Here is a 22,492-nt window from a genome sequence, read left to right as displayed (position 1 = left end):
ATTTCTACCACAATAAAAAAGCTATTCCAAAAATAAATTGACCTGTTGTTTACCAATGTTTGTTTTGTTGATGGGGCATAATGATATACCCCTAGTATAATATCATTAATCAATATTCAAAGGTAATCATTTCAGAATTTGAGAAAAAATGTGGGAATATTATAATTCATTACAAATCATCACAAGAAACATTTATTTTCTTCAAAGCAATAGATTGGTAGAAATCTCTAAAAGAAAATAAATTTTTACAAAAACAATAGTAAACAGCTCCTGTGTGATTTACTTTCCTTGAATGTGTGAGGCACCCTTCAAGTCAATGTTTAAAAGTGTCAGCCAGTTATAATGTGCTTAGAGTAGACTTCACGTGTGGTATAAATGTTTGTTTATACAACAGTTGTAATGACAACTCAAGTTGAATAACACTCAACTATTATGATAGAAATATATCTCAAAATATTGTAAACTCTTTTAACTCAAAGTGAACAGTTTCACCAAACAAAATCGGATAAACTCTAGGTTCTACGTAGTTTAAGGAAAAAACACAAAACTTCAAAAATATTGAAAACAAGATCATCTTTGTACGACATGGTTGCCCCGAGGTCCATACATATATGTAGCAACGCATCACAGATTTTGATAGATAGTAACAGTAACCTTGACCTTGAAACCTGATGACATATATTTGGGACGGGCAGCTTGGGACCGGACAGGATTGGACAGCTCTTTCCTTTCTGCTGACTTAATAAAAATTGTAAAAACCCTGGTAATTGTAATTTGTGAAGAAAAAGAAACACAAATTTTACGATGTTTGAACATAGATTAGTAAGTAGTTTTCTACATGTAAAACTATACAAAAAATATTGCAAGTAGGTAGCGCCATACATACAGGAAATGTCTATAAGACATGGATGTATCTGTGCATATGTCATGTACATAGGAGTATTAAAGTTTGATCAAATTGCAATAGCTTTCAAAAGCATCCTTTGCCCCAATAACCATACCTAATGAAATTTTTTTTTCTAATAATGTTTTATAAGGTTTTTGTTATCGCTTTACGTCCTATTAATAGCCAGGTTTCGGTGGTGGAGGAAAGTTGGAATTCCCCGAGTAATACCACCGACCTGCAGCCAGTACGTCGGGGCTGCCCCACTTAGGTCTCCAACCCACAACCCAGAGCTGACGGCTGATACTATGGTGTAAATGTGATGATATAATACTGATTTGGAATGGGAAGTGGCACAATGTGATGAACGGACAGTTGTGGGAAACACTATATGTTACCATTCCTCCAATAAAATGCCTAGGACAACAAAAGTTATTGTGATAAAATTGAATGTTTACTATGTGTTGAACCTCAACTATTTTGTTTTTGATGTCAAGATCCTAACTATAGTAATCCTTTTTTAATTCAGTCACTAAATTCAGAACACTATGACGCAATTTTCTTCAGATGTTCTCCTTTAGTAACAATATTGGACAGAAGCTTGCGAGATTGCTGTTTCTTGTAACAGGTTCCTATGAAAGGCAGAAAAAACATAACATTTCCTTTGCCAGGCAACAGATTAAGGAAATCTGGTGGTTCCATCACATCTGCCAACCATGAGAACACACCTGTCCAAAAAAAAATGAAATGGTAGATCATAGCTGTGTAAATAAGCCCACTCATGCCTGTTCAATATTCAACAGAAATGACAACAATGTTGTTCTTTAGAATTCTAACTTTTTAAAAATTTTTCTTCTCCTAGTCAAATGCGCAAATGCAAATGAATTTTTTCTTTCATAGCTTAGGACACAACAAATAAACATATATATATTTTTTTTCATTTGATCTGTTTACATAATCCTGTTTTATCTATGTTAAACAAATATTGATATTGTATTTTAAACGAAAATGTCATTTCTTATTTTTTCTCCAGCTGTAACGTTTCTTTAAAAAAATACCTTTTCTGTTATCATCAAGATTTTGTTATTAAGTAGTAACAACTATGTAAAGTATCAAATACTGACCTTTGACACCTTCTAAATACATTGGTTCTCTGTGGTCGGGCTTCTCAGTCTGTAGTTGTAATTTCTCCATCAGCATATCTAGAAAACCTCTCCACTGAAATACATAAAAATACATGAACCAAGGGAATCATGATATTTTTGAGACTTAAATATACAAAACAGGGTCAGACACATTGTTATTCTCTCACTTTTTTCTTAATTGTATACTTATGAAAATTGCTATAAAACTCTATATAGGTCATCTGCATGTACATACCTCTATATAAAGGTCATCTGTGTGTAATACATACCTCTCTATAAAGGCCATGTAATACATACCTCTCTATAAAGGCCATGTAATACATATCTCTCTATAAAGGTCATCTGCATGTAATGCATACCTCTCTATAAAGGCCATGTAATACATACCTCTCTATAAAGGCCATGTAATACATACCTTTCTATAAAGGTCATGTAATACATACCTCTCTATAAAAGTCATGTAATACATACCTTTCTATAAAGGTCATCTGCATGTAATACATACCTTTCTATAGAGGCCAATTATGTAAGAAAATATCTCTCTATAAGAAACACTTTTCAGTAAAGACCACTTTTCTCTGCTTCCTTGAGACGCCAGGTGACAGGACAGACATGGAAGGTAACAATGTATGCTCCTCCACCTCCCCTTCCCCACCGTCCTACCCCACAATGCATGAAAAGTCAGTGCAGATTTATATAAAATTAAATTTAAATATAAAGCTGATTAAAATCTTGCTATGTAATGGCCATCATGGTGGTACCCTTGGGGAAGTAACTTTAGGTTTAGCTGTTCAATGAGGTAGCCACCAGTTAATAAGACGGTCCCATCTAAATGTCCATGGCTGTTTACTGGGTGATAAATCAAACATACATGATAAAGGGATACAGTTAATAAGAGTTCACTCCCTTCTTTTATGCTGGAACCATAACAAAAAATTATTTTTTACAGTTACCCCTTTCATACCTTAACAAAGTCTCTCTGCATTATGGAGACACTGTAGTCTGTAAGTAAGGCTGGGTACTTTTCCATCATAATTTCTGTGGCCCTATCTGGATCCTTTTTCAGCATACACAGAACCCATAGGGAATCATAGCCCTGTATCCCTTCCTCTAGCAAGGTCACAACCTTCTCAACTAAGGTCAAGGTCGTGAAGGGAGAACAAAGTATAGACTGCAAATAAAGAAGGCAGTGTATATATTATGTACAAATACATATACACACACTTGTAATCTGAGAACAAACATACACACTTGTAATATGACAAATATTCATCCATGTATTTTATTTGTAACTTGTAGACATACTTTACTTATATACATGTATACACCTGTAACTAATCTCACACACCTGTAGTTTGAGCAAAACCTCACGACACCTGAAGCAGGAACAGGAGACATTGGCCTTGACCAGAGTACAAGGCGTATCTCCGGAGCGACGGGCAGAGGTCGGATTGGTTGTAATAGTGTATTGACATGGTTGTCTTATGGACTTTGAACCCTGCAGAGGGGGTATGTGGTCAAGCCATACATATCGCTGACCAAAATGACCATCTCCTTTTGGCTAAAACACAATAAAGTTAAAAATTTCAATACATAAAGAGAAAATTAATCTAGGTTCTGAATGGACTCATGTAACATCGACGTCCACAAAAGTGCTTTATACATGTATAATTAGCTATTTTGTAAATATTGTAAAAAAAAGAAAGGTTGTATCCCAGGTTAATTCCTTACATTAAGTATTGTTTTATTTATGTTATATGTGTCACACAATGAAGCAAACACTAAGTAAATACTGGGAACAGATTCTATATATGGATTATACTGACCAGATGACATATAGCTGAGCTGGCTAAGGTGACTGGTAGAGATGCACCTGGAGGTCGCCACTTGAGCAGACATTTGATGTAGATCTCACATAGAAGTACCTGTAATTAAAAACAGTGGGAACTTCCTATCAACTTCCTATCAATATATTTTAAACTATAAAATGTCTATAATACAAGAGTGACTGATGCTTCCATGCAAATTACTATCATTGCTTGATTAATTTCTATAGATAGTAACAGTGACCTTGACCTTAGCCCCCTGAAACTCAAGTATGTTCACTATCCCTTAAAAAATTAAGTTTATCAAAACACAGCACCCTGAAATCCAAGTTTGTTTACTATACGTTAAATAACGAAGTTTATTAAAACACAGCACCCTGAAATCCAAGTTTGTTTACTATACGTTAAACAATGAAGTTTATTAAAACACATCACCCTGAAACTTGGGTATGTCCACTATCCCTTAAGACACAAACTCACCATATTGATGTGACTAACATTTGTATAACCTTTTATAAAACATCTAGGAATAGGTATAACATACTGATATGGGACCTGACAAGCAAATGTATCTTAAGGACATCTGGTCAATAAAACCAATGGCTGTAACAAAGAATGAGTGTCCAGTCCATCTCTATAGGTCACTACTTACTCTTTTATAACCCTGGTTAAAACTATCTGCATTATACCGATCGAATACAGAGAACTTTTCTTCAGGTTGATGAGTTTAGCGTAAAACTAGTAACACAGAGGTCCCAGGTTTGAATACTAATGAAGGCATTTAAATATTACTGTTACATTTTCAAAATTACTTCAGAAGATAAAAATGCAAAAAATTATCTCATCAAGCTGTTCAAAGTAAATACAGCTGTAAAATATTATAATTTGTTAGTACTATATGTTGTTTCTGTAGTGCGACCATCTAAAAGTCACACAGCTAGCTTTGTTTCACATGTAGAATATTCAATATCTATCTCTGTATGCATGTTCCTTTCCAACAAATTTTACTGTATACTAAACTGCTACTTACCACAGCATCTTCAAAGACATACTTTCTTTGTTCATCTGAAATGAAAAATTTCAGAATTTTACAGAATAACAGAATAAACTGCGTGTTGTATGAAACAGAGTCAGTGGTCATATATATATATATATACCAGTTATTCAGGGTGACACCAACCTATGCCATTGTCCACATCCAACTCTATATAGGTCTACTGATTTGATTCAAAATGACAAGGTGCAAATAAGTAACTAAACTGGTCTGGTTAAACAGCAGAATGATATGGTTTCCATACTACATGTGACGATGTGTATTGAAATTAGCAGAGCTTTTAAATGTCACAGTAACAGAACAGCCTCTACACTGCCGTCATCTTTTCTTTTTTGAAATGTTTTTGCCTTGGTTAACTCAAATTGATATAAAAGCAAAGTGTTTGACTACTGTCGCCTTATGCAGATAATATGGAACTCGACTTTGCAAAAGCACAAAAAAAAATAAAATGAAGATAGATTGACAAATGATTATGAAATATAATAATCAATTATTCCATCAGTTGAGATTAGTGATAAAATACAATCAGAGCAAAATCAAGGATTCGGTGATATACAGTTGTGTCTCCTTCTCATATTACTTAAAGACCCTGTCTTATTTGAAGCATTTCATTGGTCCCTGCCTAACATTACACAAAACATTCCAAATCACTTAAATTGAATACTCTATTATCACAAAGTTTACCCATGGTCCCTTAGAGTATGAGATAATGATTTTAACCTGTATGTACTAGACAATGACATTGAATCTGACTTACCATCAATGAGCAGTTCCAGGTACTCCTTCAGGTGGGCATTCTGATAGATTTCATCATATCCACATGGCACCTGTAAGATCAGCCCATTTGTTACAAATTTTAAGTAAAATTACAATCTGTGCTTTGATAAATGTTTCGTTTGTTGCTGAATTTAATTATAAGTATGTATATTCAGAAGGATAATGACTTTTGTCTAATCTTTCACACATAATGATAAGGACTACATAGAGACAACAAAATTACCTGTAGAAGTTTGATGGCCAAGTCCAGAGGGATGGTACCGATATCATGAAGTGCTATCAGACACTGTATAAGTACCTCAGGGCAGTGTCGTCGCATCAGCTTTCATAAAAAAAAAAACATATTTATTCACAAATTAAAAAAATGACTCAATATATCATACACGAGACAATCACAAAAAATCTAACACATCACATATGTTATTGCAGACTGAACAGAGGAATTTAAAATCCACTACAATAGTGGGATGCAGTTTCCACACTGCAGCCAATGGCAGAAAAAAAACCCTATTAAAGTGATCCTCTATCAAAGAGTCAGTTTTTAGCCTCAATTTGGCTCATTGTTACACAAACAGTAAATTAACAAGTTGATAAAAGCTTTGAAACAAGCTGTAAAATTAAAATGTGGAGATAATTAATGTACGCCCATAACATAACACACTGACCAGTAGAAGGGGAGATAATCAGTGTGTACCCATAACATAATACACTGATCAGACCAGTAAAAGGGGAGATAATCAGTGTGTACCCATAACATAATACACTGACCAGTAGAAGGGGAGATAATCAGTGTGTACCCATAACATAATACACTGACCAGTAGAAGGGGAGATAATCAGTGTGTACCCATAACATAACACACTGACCAGTAGAAGGGGAGATAATCAGTGTGTACCCATAACTTAACACACTGACCAGTAGAAGGGGAGATAATCAGTGTGTACCCATAACATAACACACTGATCAGTAAAAGGGGAGATAATCAGTGTGTACCCATAACAAAATAGACTGACCAATTACAGGGGAGATAATCAGTGTGTACCCATAACATAATACACTGATCAGACCAGTAAAAGGGGAGATCATCAATGTGTACCCATAACATAACACACTGATCAGACCAGTAAAAGGGGAGATAATTAGTGTGTACCCATAACATAATACACTGACCAGTAGAAGGGGAGATAATCTGTGTGTACCCATAACATAATAGACTGACCAATTAAAGGGGAGATAATTAATGTACAACTCTAACAGCATACACCGACCAGTTGAAGGTGAGATAATTGATGTGATTTCTAACATAATACAATGAGAAAGGGAAGGTCATTAATGTTCAGTCCTGTAACAAAATATGTTGCTCTATAAAACAGCAGATAGTTAATGTGCATCTCTTACAAAATATCCTAACCTATATAGAATTGAATTGTTTATAGAGTCACTGCACTTACCAGTAACCAACACACTAAATGTGAACGATCACTATACATATAACATACTAACCTGTGAGAGGGGAGACAACTGTTGGAAATCTTCATGTAACAGTTGGTGATGGTCCACACAAAACTGTCTCAGCTCCATCTGGTGGAGAAATAGTACTTGTATAAGTGATCGTCAAGCATCACTTTCAAAGTTGGTTTAAACTCTACTTATAAGTAAATAATAAATGTAAAACCAACACATACACAGAGAATATGTGTCTTAAAATATGAGCTGTATTTTGGCGAGGTTGAAGGATAATGGCTGATTCCTACAACTTGTACTGCCATTGTCGGAATAGACCTGTGAAATATATTTTTGCTGTTTTCCGCAGTAATGGAACACAGCTGTATTTTGCTAAGTGACAGAAAGAAAAAGGTGCTCATCAGAGGAAACACAGACCTGTTTGGATGATGCAGGCTTTACAGCAATGTAGTATACCTACTAGAAGTATTAATGATTCCAATGAAATCAAAATTGTGTTTGATGGTATACGTTTCGGTCCTCAATACTATTGGGGTTACGCTTACTATCCTTCTCTGCATCTCTGGAACATACCATGGCAAAATTTAAAGTTTGATATCTTGTGGCCAAGATGAAGATGTTTTTTCCCCCAAAATCTGCTCTAGACCAATCAAATTACTTTGCTTGTGCCTTCAAATTTCCCATGAAATGTTCCAGAGGTGCAGAGAGCGATACCGAGCGTAACCCCCTGCAGTATCGAGGATGGTCTTGTCTGGTCATGTTACAAAGTTTTTTCTGCATATATCTGTAAATGTGAAAGTAACTTTACCTTAAATTTACGAAACAATCCAATCTACTTAAATATGTGCTTTAAACTGGCCTATTTATCAATAAATAAACAATTTCCAGAATCTGTCACATTTACCTGACTGACAGCTGCCAATGCTAGTCGGGCTGACTCAGGGTCACATGACTTCAGGTGTAGCAAGGAAAGAGCTAGCATGTCTGTGCCACTAAAAATATAATTAAGCTTTCATTGAAATTAAATTTAAAAAAAAAAAAGAAAAAAAAGGTAATTTACTTCACTTAATATGAAAATATTTTTCCGTTTTTGATAACTTGGTAAACTGTTAATATTCCTTAATTATATTTGAAAATTAATCTTTTTGCTTTCAAAATTAAAGAGTTCCTAAGGATGTTTTTCCAGCAGTAACCACTCCTATGTACTGTATAATAACCAAATTATCCAACACATGATACATCTCTACCTCTTAGCTATAGAGCAAGCCAGCCTCCTTACTTAGAGTCTAATTAAGTGTAACTTTCTATCCCCTGGGCTTATCAAAAGATGTATATCTAAAATGAGTTTCACATGAGATTTTATGAAACAAGTCTTTGGTGAGCAAAAATTATGATTGCAATTGTAGTTTTATAGAATCTCATAAAAACATGAAAAAAAATGTATCATATCTTTTTATCACATAACTAAAAAAATTACATTTTGACAGGTTTTAAAGAAAAAATTTCCATTTACAAACTGACTTGTTCCTTATATAAATTGTTTCAAAACAAAAATTTGTAATTTTTATCAAGTATAGACAATCTGAGACCTACCTCTTGGCCTCGTCTGGTTTATATTTCTGTTGTAAGGCATGCTTTAGGAGATTCAGCGTCTTTTCTACAACAAAACTGAATGAACTGTAACAATACTGTTATTTTTTAAAAAATTTGGAAAATTCCTTCGTTCGAAAAGAAACTATAAACAATACACCACACTAAAGAAAATGGCGATAATGAGAATCCATTACATTTGATCCTTGTTATCCTAAACCTGTAAAACCTCAAAGATCCTGTTTAGTTGGAAGTATTCTGTTGGTCCAAATTTCACACTAAACATTTGAATTCACATGAATCACATATTCAGAGGTTAGTTCCCAAGTACTATTTCTCACTAATTAGGTACGCAAATTATTTTGTGTCTAAAATGTCTGGTAAAAATTGTTAAAATTGGAAACTGGTGAGAATAGGTCAGAGACAAAGCTATAGTGCATTGAATTTATCAACTGTTTGCACTACAACATTTGAGCAGCTACACTATAAATAAAGTGGTATGTAGCTTGATACTTAAGGAAAAAAGTGAATCGATGACTTCTAGTGTTGGACGTCACAAGAAAATTTCCTAATTATTTGAAACACTTAGCAATTTTGCAAAGAGCAAAACAATTTCTTTTATAAGAACGATGAGAAATGGTAGCACGAAGCAGAACACGGAGAAATTTGTTGTGTATACTGTACCTTGAGTATAGGTCTGAAGACGAGAGAAGAGGATAATTCTGGACAGTTTGTCAGGCATGGCTTCAGCACACACTTCTAACACCATATCACCTTCTTCCTACAGACAAAGTACTTAATAACTGGTACCATATCAGTGGAATATACAACAAAATACTTTATCTTTGTTGTGTATCAAACCTACGGAGGTCACATGTAATTCCATCCCCAGCCCGTTCACTTTTCAAACATTATTGAATATTCCTTGCAAAGGTGATATTTTTAGGTTTTTAACCTTATTTCTATTCTTCGTTTCTTTTTACTTTGGTAAAGATATTTTTGGAAAAATAAAAAATAAAGTTTTATTTTTTGGTCACTTTTGAGGTATCTTTGAACCAAATTTGAGTTAACATACTACATGTACATTCAAACCTATCTAGACCTCTTTATCTCGAAGACCCTGTGAAATTCAAAGTATTTTGTTTGTCCTGGTCAAAATTTACACTAAACATTCTATACCATTTAAATTGAATTATCGTGCAAGTTTTCCAACTGTTCCTCTGACTTTGAGATAACTAAGTTATTATAGAAACTTTTATTCCTTATTAATTAATGTTGCGTTTATCATTAACAATATTATAGCCTTACCTCTTTCAGCTGAAATGGTTCCTCATCTTGAAAGAGGACATAGTTAAGGTAATACAGAAAGCCCTGTCCGTAACAGTATGCTGAAGTCTGAAATTAAACATTTTGTAAATGTCTTACAGTACATTGTACAATCAAATTACCATATAAATAATACAATCAAACCATACAGAACATTTGTGACAAATTGAATGCTCTTTCTGTGTGTAACAATGATGTGAAGTGTGGTGTAAATATAACAGTCGAGATGAAACTGTGGAATGTCAGGAAACTGATTTTTGTCCCCAGCTCATGTTTGATGGAAATGTAGTATGAAACCAAACTCTAACCAAAAGAAGCCACACAAATAAGTCACCTAAATTTCATGATATTTAAGAAACACTTTTTTTTCATATTCTACAGATAAAATCATGACGAAATGTGCAGGAATAAAATGATACTAACTGCCAGGGCTGTGTTAATTTTTTTTTTTTTTTTATTTTTTGACATTTTTCAGTTCATGTGCATGGCACAGGACATTAACACACACACACAAACATTCACATATCATCATTTCATCATCATCATCATCATCATCATCATCATCATCATCATCATCATCATCATCATCATCATCATCAGAAATAAAACATTTACAATCTTGTCTTACTGAAATTAAATTGTGGGCAAAAAAGAAGTCACATGCAACATCCCCCTTCCCACCCCCCAACCTTAACATCAAGAATAGATTTTTAAAAGTAAAGCGCACAAATGTAAAACTTTTGGTGTGTTTTCATACTGAGAATTTTAATCAATAAGTTCTGTTGTGCAGTTTACACTAAAAAACTAACTTTTGACTTGCTTTATACACAGAAAAAACTGTGGTTTTGGTGGGTTGTTTATTTTGGAAAACTTACACTCTTTGTGTGCTGTTTATACTGGAGAGCTTGTCGCACTATTTCAAACAGACTAAGACCAGACATCAGGTAGTATGGCAAGCATAAATACCACTGCATATTCCTTGGCCTTCCAAACAGAATAAAAATATAGTTCAATATCAACTTATTGAGTTTATAAAATTATTAAACCAGTTATTGAACTATAAATCAATTGGAGTAGGTTATCAATACAAGAGGTCCTGGGGCCTAAATGGTCACCTGAATGAACTCATATATGGAAACAATCGGCATGAATCTATAATGAGAAGAGAAGATGAGAAATGCTATTTGTACAGGGACAGAAAAGTTTAACTGTAAGACCTTTTAATCCATGAAGACCCTGTAAACCTACTATATTTGGGTATTGTGAAGCTTTTAGAAATTCAGTTAATTTCATCCTTTGTGGACATGCCCATCAGTACCTGGGGGTCAGCCAGGGTAATGACCTTCAAGACTTTTCCATCCATTAAGGGTATTTGAACCTACCATATTTGGGTATTGAGAAGAAAATTTTTCAAATTTCAAATTTACCCTTTTTGCAATTGGTCCCATCCCTCAGGTCCCTGGGGTGGGGGGGGGGGGGACATATAATATACCATTTTGGTTTATCTTTGGTCTTGAAAAGTTTCTACCAAGTTTTATTGAAATCAGTTCAGGGGTTTTCCAGAAGAATGAACCTCAAACAGATGGTAAGAAAAAAAATATTGGAAAGCAAAAGATTTTATATCATTAATCATAATTTTTTTTCCCATGATTCTCTGCCAATCAGCAATATGATTCTGTAACTTACATGGAGTAGAACTCTCCCAGCAGTGCTGCTGACTCCAGAAGTAAGTCTGGGTTTAACGAACTAGAGCAGTCCCCTGTGACACCTGTAACTGTGGCACTGCGCAGTATCATGTGACCCTCCTCTAACAGACTCAGGTATGTATCTGGGTTTTTCCGCTGATAACGTGACCCAAATGCTATCTAATATTGTTTCAAAAAGAAAAAGACAATAATTATTATACAAAAGCTCTATGTGAAGGAACTAAAACCATTTACAGACCATCAATAGTAAAATAAAGCTCATAAGAAATATTTAAAACTCAAATTGAAATATTGGATATCAAAATCTTTCCACCAAAAAATGACATTTCAATTGATTTGGTAAACTGAATAAGAAAAAATTCAATCTTGACCCAGTTGCTCAAAGCTTGTGTAGAGTTAGTAAGTAGTAATAATGAAAAATTTAAATTGTTGCCGCTGAAAAATCAAAGACTTTCAAAACAAAATTGACCCTCTGGCCTACAAATCTATAAATAAAAATTTGAAATATTGTCCTTAATTTTGTTTATTTCTGATACGAAAAAAAGTTTAACTAACCAATACCTTGGTAATTAAATCTCACCAAGCTTTGAGAAACAGAGAACAGGTTTCCAAAAAGAAGGGAAGAAAAACTTTAGGATGACAGGAAAGTGAGAAAACTATCATCTTAGTTTCGCTTCTGTTTCTCTAATGAGACAAACAGCAATACGTTATATCAAGGTTTCACTGTATTTCTAAAAATACCTCTCCTCCAGAATGGCTTACCATTTCTTTATATAACTCTCCATGGGAATATTTCTGTAGGGCATACAGACTCCAGAGGTTGTCATCTTGTCTGAAATGAGGAAAACAACAGCAGTTATATCATTGATGAAGTCAGTTAATTTTTTATATTTCCTTGTTCAATCTACAAAGGAATTCTATAAGATAATGCATGAGTTTGATTTTTTTGCCTCAGAATTACTCTATATACTAAACATATAATACTGTATATCAAGAATTTTGTATCTGATTTTTGCAAATTTATAGACCCTTTCCAAATCGCAAATATCAAAATTGCGAAATGAGCATGTTTCCTTTTTCATTGTAAACACATGAGTACTGCATATAGACTTGGGGTACCTACATGCACCTGAACCCTTTCTAATTCTGAATACTTCTATCATGAAAACACATTTTTCCCTAGTATGACTGCTTATTTAGATCTCCAGTTGAAGTTAGACTCTACACTGGTGTTTATGTATAAGCTATGTCCATTCTCAGGTAAGCAAATACTTCAAAAGCGGCTTTTCAAATTTCTGAGATGAAGAAATCACAAAAATTCAATAAGCAAAAATTGCAAAAGGTACATTTTATGGATTTTTGCAATACATTAACAGCAAAAATATATCCTGATATATTGTATATCATAAATATTCTCTAATATGCCAATCTCCTAACTTTAAATCAAAGGTCATGTGTCAAACTTCTAGCTTTTTGAGTGAAAGATACAATGTAGCACATACTAACCTCCCACCGCTGTCCACCATCGCTAAGAGAATAACATGATTCTCAGAAACAGTCAGTTTCTTTGGGCCTATAAATGGATGTATACCACAGAGGCATATGTCTCGTCTAACAGACGGAAACACCTTAAACATAGATATTAAAACAAACTGACATAAAAGCACACAGTAATATTTCTGGGACATAAAAAACATACAGGTATAAAGAATGAAAAGATTTCAGAGACAAAAAAATTAAGAAGTGTCAAAGCACAGAAAGATTTCTGTACAGTTCTGGGACAAGAAAATTAACAGATATCAGGAGTAACAATTTCTTGCCTTGGTATAAAAAAAATTTCAATGTTCTTTCTTTACTACCTAACTATAATCACTTGGAAAATTCAGGAACTAGATGAACTTATTGACAACAAAGCATGATCCTTGGCCACATCAATAACCTTAATTAGCTCTCCTCTTTCCATCAGTCTTGGATATATAATTCAATGCTGTAAATCATGACATTTACGCTCTTGAAAGGATAAGCAGCTCTAAGACTAGAAACCATTTGTTAAAACTATTCAATATCTGTACTTCTATACAGATGGTTCATGAGGAGCTGAAACTTGCCCCTTCAGCTAGCTAAATCACTGACATTTGTTTTGAGACAACTACATTTCCCAATAGGAAGTCTCTTGGAGAAAAAACAACTAAAAAGCACCTTCTATCACATACATACTTCTACAGGTAAAAAACAATCTATCTTGAATATACTTTCACAATTTTTACAGCTGAAACACAACCTACCAGTTACACTCTCCTACAGGCAATATACAAATCATCACGTACATAAATTTACAGCTGAGACACAATCTACCAGGTACTTACTTTTACTGGTGAGACACAATCTACCAGGTACTTACTTTTACTGGTGAGACACAATCTACCAGGTACATACTTTTACAGATGAGACACAATCTACCAGGTACTTACTTTTACAGATGAGACACAATCTACTAGGTACTTACTTTTACAGGTGAGACACAATCTACGAGGTACATACTTTTACAGATGAGACACATTCTACCAGGTACATACTTTTACAGATGAGACACATTCTACCAGGTACATACTTTTACAGATGAGACACAATCTACCAGGTACATACTTTTACAGATGAGACACATTCTACCAGATACATACTTTTACAGATGAGACACATTCTACCAGGAACAAACTTTTGCTGGTGAAACACATTATCTCTGGTACAAAATATTTTTACAGGTGAGACACAACCTACCAGGTACATACTTTTTACAGGTGAGACACAACCTACCAGGTACATACTTTTTACAGGTGAGACACAACCTACCAGGTACATACTTTTTTCAGGTGAGACACAATCTATCAGGTTATTACTTTTACAGGTGAGACACAACCTACCAGGTACTTACTTTTTACAGGTGAGACACAATCTATCAGATACATACCTTTACAGGTGAGGCGTAATCTTCCATGCTGAAGACAGCAGCAGCTGATGCCCTACAGGTATAAATTTCTAGTCCATTTTCAGTCAGAATGTATATCAGCTCTCCTTCTGCCCAAATCTTTAACAACACAAACACGTTAATATTACTAGACACTGATAACCTGGATAACCAATCTAATATTGTCTTTGTCTAATATAGTGAGTAAGTCTCCAACAGATTCTCATTTTGTTCTGGTCCATACAACTCAGTACTTCATTGAATTGTTATCCAAAAGTTCCAAAAAAAAAAGGTGTCATGGTTTTAAGAAAAAAAATACAAAAAAAAAGAATTGAAAAATAATTATATTTCAATCCAGAATATCTGATTAAAAAATTGTACTGTCAGATGTACATAGGTGGTTTTAGAACTACTATTATCAACCAAGTCTTGATCCATCTGCAGTATCCTTTTATCAGAAGTTCTTCTCTTAAGGTGAAGAAAAAAGAAAAACACTTGGATTTAGAAGCTGTGGTTTGACTACATCATGTTACCTGTTTGGCAGGCATGGTGTACTTGTATTCTGTCAGGAGAGAGCTATGAGGCCACAGACTGTATAGGAACCCTGTAGTGTCCCCACTGACAAGCACAGACATGCCTACTAGGTTACTGAAGCTGGACGAGTGGACAGGAATTGTTCCTGTTCTGTCTCCAAGACCAAACCTCTCATTTTCTGGAAATCATTCAAAAAGATATTCAATCCTGTTTTGTCTCCAATACCAAATCACTCATTTTCTGGAAAGCTTTCAAAGAGGAATATAACTTGATAGAATCTCAGTTGACAAGTTAAAATAATCATCAAAGTTAATCAGCCTCCATTAAGAGTTGTATAATCCAAGATTATTGGCTTTGTGTATTTTCCTAAAAGACCTAAATTAAAATTTATATGAGTTTGTGTACCATCTGTATATGCTAATTTATAAGTACACACTTACTTGCCAGGTATGTCGGTACCAACTGTATGTGACCCCAGCCCCCATCTACACGTTTATAGAGGACAGTCTCAACCTTCACTTCCCCGAAGGTCATGTGACCCCCTCCTGAATTAAAAAATCCCAGAGAAAACATTTAAACAGACATTTATAAACTATGTTATAAAACTGATTAATTTCTTATTCAAATTCTGATAGTTGTACATTTTTATCAAAAATGTCGATATTAATATTGTAAAATTTTCTGAGTACACCTTCTAAGAATTTTTTCCTGCAACTTCTCCATCAGAGCTATAACATCTGTAGTTCAATTTATGTTCTCTTTACCATGTTGGATAATTATCTATTTCAAAAATGCTTATTTTCCTTTTATGTTCCCGTCACCATCTAAATAATAAAAAAATATCCTACGTATTGATTTGTTTTAAATTCTAGTGCTATAGGTTGACCCTCCTTCCTCAGATCTTCAATACAAATTGCAGCAATAAATTGTTGATGAGAAAGGCAGCAACCAAAACAAGTTAATTTGACTAGTAGTGTAGTTTCAACACGTTCTGTGAGAGCACTCAAATACCATTTCAACAATGAAAATATTTTTTTTAAGTTCGGGACATTACTTAACCACAGACATCTAAGTCTGTGCTTTACTGTTATACTATAAAGCTAGAGTTCTAAAAATATCTTTTTTTTTATTATTTCGATTTCTTTGCATACCGAAATAAGGCAAATTAATGCATTCAATAATTCATGCATCAAACTGAAAATATGAAAGGTAAGAAAATTTTGAGTTGTATGGTAATGAAACAAATATGCAAATTTGGTTACAACAGATAGACACACACTATAGAAAACATGCAATTTTTACACATCCACAGCATATATTGTAGACTAGAAGCATTCATGCAAACATGCAGAATAAAGCACATATGTATTTGGTTCTGCAAATGAGTTAACAGTTGTCAAAATATGAAAAGTAACCAGAATATACTGTCTGCGGGTGACAATGTCTACACTTATATTGAGAGGAAAAATCTTCTGTGAACACAAAACATCTTTTTGTGATCAATTTGTTGTATATATAGAGCAGTCTATATGCTGTATCTATTCAACAATAAGCCTAGGTCGTAGTATCTCTAAAAAGGACAGAACTTTTAGACAATGAAATAGCATAATGTAAATATTTATTGGCATTTCTGCCTGTGCCATTATATATCTGATAAGGATTGAGTAACAATATTTTGTAATGTTTGTTGGTATTTCTGCAGAACTGACTTTAAAACAGATATATATAGGCTTTGTTGGACATGTTTCTACTGTCATGTAAAATGAAGAAATGAAGGCTTCTCAACATTCAAGAATATTTATCTTCTTTATTGTGATTTAGATGTCTATACGGCCATCGTTAGGGGAATACAACAACTACCAGGCATGTACCAACATTAATATGTAAACTGACTTGACAGATCTGACATGAACCACACAACATTTGTGTCCCTGTATACCACAACATATGTACATGACTGAAAATGTCGACTGTTGTGTTTAAATATCTTAAAGTTAGAGAAAAAGCCATAATGCATTAATATCACATGTCTACTAGTGAACTGTGGACACGTGGTTCAATGGCAATGCACTCGCCTTTCACCCAGATGTCTGGGGTTCGATTCTCAGAATTGATGTGAAAATGTATGGGGTAACATGCCTCTCTACATGGGTTTTCTCCAGGTAAACTGGTTCCTCCCACAGTAAGACCCCTTGTGCACTTCTATCCACGCGAACAAGAGTGATTAATAAAAGTTGGAAAAACTTGTTTTGCAATAGTTGTTAAAAATTAATTTTAGAACTGTATAATATATCATGCATGGACATGTATACTATACTAAGCAAGCTAAAACAAAACAGTCAAAATATAAAGCAAAAATAAATAAATAAATAAAAGCATAAAAAATTATCACATGTAAACACATTTTTGATACATATGATCGCAAGCCAAGAATTCCACATTCAACTGAGACCACAATGATACTCTTACCTGATAGACTAGCTGTTAAAAAAATCAAAATTATTGCAATACTTAAAATGTTCAATGTTCTACTGTAAATTGTGATATTTGTATAAATTAACTTATGATCTCAAGAAAGAAAATAATACAAGACAAAAATGTGATTTACTTTCAAATAAACAACCAATTTATTTTAAAGTCTTATATTAATTAGCATATCTCTATGACAAAGTGCCTTAATATCTGTTGAACTCAGTTGGCATCTGTCAGTTTGATTTTGCATGGACTGAGTTTTTTGTATTCAAATATTTTAATTTTGTATTAAAATTGAATACTTTCAAGTTGATCATATTTGCTGATTATTTGATTTCACTAAATACCCTCTCCAAACAGACATCAGGACAACTGATCATTCTCTGAATATTTATATATTTGTACAATGAAATATAACCTCTGAGAATATTTAAACAAAATATGAAGTACACAAAATGAGCGCAGTATAAATCAATCCGATATCTGTGACCTACTTTGTAAATTACAGTGTTAATTTAATTGACTGTGAAACATTTAAGCCACAGCAAATAAAAACACAAATCTTACCCCTCAGATCTTTAATCTTTGGTGGGTCAGCCAATAGAAGGTCTCTACTCAGTAAATCTTGGAGACCCTTCAGATGAACAGTTTTGCTATCACAGAACATGTCTCTTCTCTTAATGCCTGCAAGAACAACAACCATCCTTTGTAAAATTGACCCAACCTTCTTTTTAAAATCAATGTTCTAACAGTCAGAGATATCAATGAAATGCACTTTTATTTGAATAACAAAAATCAGAATGGATCTAGATTTTCAGGTAATGTACAAATAAATGGAAAATGAAATCTGCTTTCAAAATTATTCAGGAAAATGAAAGCACTATTTCAACCAACTACTGGCATCAGTACATATAAATCTATGACACTTACCTGATAGTTCATTTCTAGGTAACTCATTTTCTTCAAATTTCCACTGAACAAAGTTTTCATCATCTAGAATACAGCTATATGAATCTGTTGCAGACCTTGTGACAGAAGAGTTTGAAAGAGCAGGACTTGGGGTTGAAGAACTTCTGGATCCTACATTGGAAAACTGACCGACAATAGATGGATCTCTGTCGTTTAGAAAAGAAGGATATATGATTGAAGATGAAGTCCTTTTGTTTGCTATTCGAAAAGTCTCTGTACTGACACTTCTAAATGTTCTGCAAGTCTCATCTTCGTCGACTAACCTTCCAAAGGATTTATCTGAATACAAAATTCGTGCAACTTGGATTTCTTTCTCTGATAACACTCCGACGAAATTCTCGCACAAAGTGACCTGATTCACAGAAAAACTCCAGTCTAATTGAAGGAATAGTACAACATCCAGAAATGTATTGTTAGAATTTGGCACCGTTTTCTCTACAAGATGGTATAGAAATATCACTTCTTCTGAGGCAATAGCAAGGTTACCAGTCTTGCTGCAAGTTGATATGCTGGATACATTTTGTCTACATGGAATGTCAATTACGTCCATCCAATCAGATTCCATGGAAGATCTTTTCACACTTTGATTTCCACCAGCTAGACGAACATGGGCTATTGGGCGATTATCTTCAGTGCACACGTTCCAATTCAGATAGATTTTTACAGAATAAAAGGTCTGTCTCCTTGAAACCTTACATTCTATTGTTGAAACGTATCCACCTTAATGAGAAGCAATAATATCATACTGTTATATATTATTATGGTATGTTACATGTGATAATAACAATTAAGTATATATTCAATTTTCAGTCATTTTGCATGGATATAAAAACCAAATATCATAACCAATGCTGCACTATTACATTCTGTCACCTAAAAATGTCTTTATATACTTCTTTGAAAAACAATACAACTATGTGATGTTTAGCAAAGTCATAAGTATCTCTATGTCTATTGGAAAACTGGAAAATAAGATTAAAATTCATTCAATCAAAATGGGATTGAGGGTAATTTTCAGGATGTTCTTTGGTATTTATAAGACAGGGCTCTCGATCTGCCAGATTTGGGGCCGAATTCCCAATGCAAAACAGTATCTTTTTTTCCCAATTTAGACCCAAGTTTTCCCAATTCTAAGGGCCCCGGGCCCCAGTCCTAAAATGGGGTGTGAGAGCCTTGTATATATCCATGGATTTGAATGATGTGAAATATCAACTGAACACATATGCATGTCACTAAAACTGGAAAAAAAATGAATGAAAAAAAAATTGCAGAAAGATAATTATAGATATGATATATATATACAAGGACAGAAGCCTTTGGACTACTCCATACCCCTTATATATAGCATCTGCATAAGTGAGCAAAATGAGATGGATAAATTAAAAAAAATCTCCATGATACAAAAAACAGTATCATAGTTAAATGGTTATCCTGAAAGGGAAAAAAAAGAAAAAAATGAATAAACATAATAATCCAACCATAGATGTATATCTAAGTCAGTTATCCAACATCTATGCATGTACATTATTTTCAAACATTCAAGAAATATTGCATTCTCAATACTCCAGGGGTTACAATCACTTTCACTCTTTGCACTCTGGAACATGTCATGGAAAAATTAAAGGTGCCATTTGTGACTGAAATATTCATATTAAGACCATTGTATTAGTCTTTTCAACATGCTATGTGTATTCTTTATATACTGATCAATATATATTTTCATTCACAACTTCTACCGTATGTTATAATTATTCAGACTGACACATGTATATTATTAACATTGTATTACCATTTTTTAAAACCTATAATATGTATTTTTTATATAGTGAATTACATTTTATTTTGCTGTCTTTTCCTTGTAATTATCTAGACTGGTATGCTATTATATAATCTAAAAAGTTTTTTTTCTGTAACTTATGTATATAACAACTGTTTTAACAAAATAATTTTCACTCTCAATTACTGCACGACGGCACCATTCAGACATTGGTTATTTAGACAGAAATATAGATGTGAATGTATCACTGTAATTCTTAACTTATAAAACCAAGCAATATACTTGATATATACATCTTGTAAATGTTGCATTTGTCATATATTCATCCTGCATGGTTATTGTTGAATTAGCCATATTGAAAATTAATGCAATTTTATTGCTCTTTACAAAATAAATGTAAATACATTCAACTGGATTCTTTCTTATTCTCATTTCTTTTACTATGTTCATATATACAAGAGATATCAATACTGAAGCCTTGCAGTATTATGGTACGCTTATTAGAGTTACTCCTCTTCCAATAGGCCAACATGTCGACAAACATCCAATGTCAACAGCAAGTTCAGGAAAATCAATAAATCAGAGCCATATTTGTTTTCTCACATATATCTTCCACTTACTGGGTGATATTTAAGGTATGGGGTATTTTGGGGTTTCACCAAGGTGTTTTCAGGTAAATTTTTGCACCCTATAAAAGAAGGAAACTGTCTACATTGTGTATATTTGTAAAGCTTATATGCCATTTTTACTCAAAAAGTATGTAATTTTTCAATCTTTTCTAAATAAACAGTGGTAGCTATATCAAAAACTTAGTAAATTTCAAATTACTCATTCAACTTTTGGTATTTTAAAAACAAAATACAACTGAAATACCACCATGAATTGTATACCAAAATCTGGGCGAAGTAAAAAGAAAATTGTTTGTTACACATTAAGCAGAGTAATTTTGTTTGACTAATGTAACTTATGATACACAATTTTAACTTATAAGCATTATTTTTGTTACGGAAATGAGACTTACTTCTCAATGGATGACAAAATGACTCTGGTCAGTTCTAAGTCCATACTAACTGCAGTCTACACTCTACAAATCATAGTGAATTAAATAAAAATATGCTATTATATAATAAAAAAAATAACTGAGAGAGGACTTTGAATCCTCTACTGGGTCTTGTTTCCTATCCTTAAGGCTTATACTAAAGTCTGTGGTTTTGTCTGGGTACAAATGTAATAGGAAGGGGAAAAACACCCTGTCACCCTGTCAAACTAGCGACCCTTCAGTTTCTAGCCGGACACTCTACTGCTTGACTAAATGGAAATTCCCACTAGCTGGAGCTAGTAAGGAGACCTGTACTCTCAACTTCTACACTACTCTCTCTTTGATAACATCTTTTACCTCGGAGACAACAACAACCCAGGTTCGATATCTCCAACGAAGCATATCACCTATATCTTCTACACTTGAAGTGGTCAATGGCACAAAATCTGTTACAGGAAGTAGCAATGAAAAACACTTTGCCATCGCTTGTGTTCGAACTAGCGACCCTTCGGTCTCTACCCGGGCTCTCTAACACTCGACTGAAAGGAAAAATTTACGAGCCGATGCTAGTAAGTGGACAGTACTGTCAACTTCTACACATGTACATTAGGCCTCGGCTCCATCATGCATGATAGAATATACAAGTAGAATAAATGTACCTGCTTCATTATACAACAGCTGCTCAATCGGTGCCTCCGTCGAAAACGAGTTGGATTTTGTATATTTTGACCCAGAAGGATCTTGTTCGTCGAGTACAAATACCTCGATAACACATTGTTGAGTTGCGACAAAAACTCTTTGTTTGGATGAAAATACAGCCACCGGTTCACCGTCAACTGGAACAACACTTTGAGACTTGAAATTATGGCACTTATAAACTTTAACCATGATTTAAAATTGTATGACAAGGGATAGATCAACAGAAAATACGAATACAGAATAAAAATCAGAATGTTTCGTCCATT

At 33.8% G+C, this 22,492-nt stretch overlaps 1 protein-coding gene across 1 annotated transcript; it reads right to left on the bottom strand.

Annotated features, from left to right (window-relative positions):
* Positions 1–756: 756 nt before the first annotated feature.
* Positions 757–22,440, bottom strand: LOC132555499 (BLOC-2 complex member HPS3-like). Its single transcript, XM_060219851.1, has 24 exons — positions 22,187–22,440; positions 18,673–19,431; positions 18,310–18,426; positions 17,740–17,751; positions 15,711–15,815; positions 15,270–15,448; positions 14,740–14,856; positions 13,278–13,399; positions 12,534–12,603; positions 11,752–11,930; positions 10,941–11,049; positions 10,048–10,134; positions 9,424–9,520; positions 8,743–8,806; positions 8,054–8,141; positions 7,189–7,266; positions 5,909–6,007; positions 5,666–5,735; positions 4,885–4,919; positions 3,855–3,953; positions 3,377–3,589; positions 2,993–3,199; positions 2,008–2,101; positions 757–1,611 (listed from the first exon to the last, which is right to left on the bottom strand). The coding sequence occupies exons 1-24, from the start codon at positions 22,413–22,415 to the stop codon at positions 1,430–1,432; spliced, it is 3,411 nt and encodes a 1,136-aa protein (XP_060075834.1). The 5' UTR covers positions 22,416–22,440; the 3' UTR covers positions 757–1,429.
* Between the last annotated feature and the right edge of the window lie 52 nt (positions 22,441–22,492).

Source organism: Ylistrum balloti, unplaced genomic scaffold, assembly GCF_031769215.1.
Source record: "Ylistrum balloti isolate Yb309-2 unplaced genomic scaffold, AGI_CSIRO_Ybal_v1 Utg369646, whole genome shotgun sequence".
Lineage (NCBI taxonomy): Eukaryota > Metazoa > Mollusca > Bivalvia > Pectinida > Pectinidae > Ylistrum > Ylistrum balloti.
This window is presented reverse-complemented; position numbering and strand designations above follow the sequence as displayed.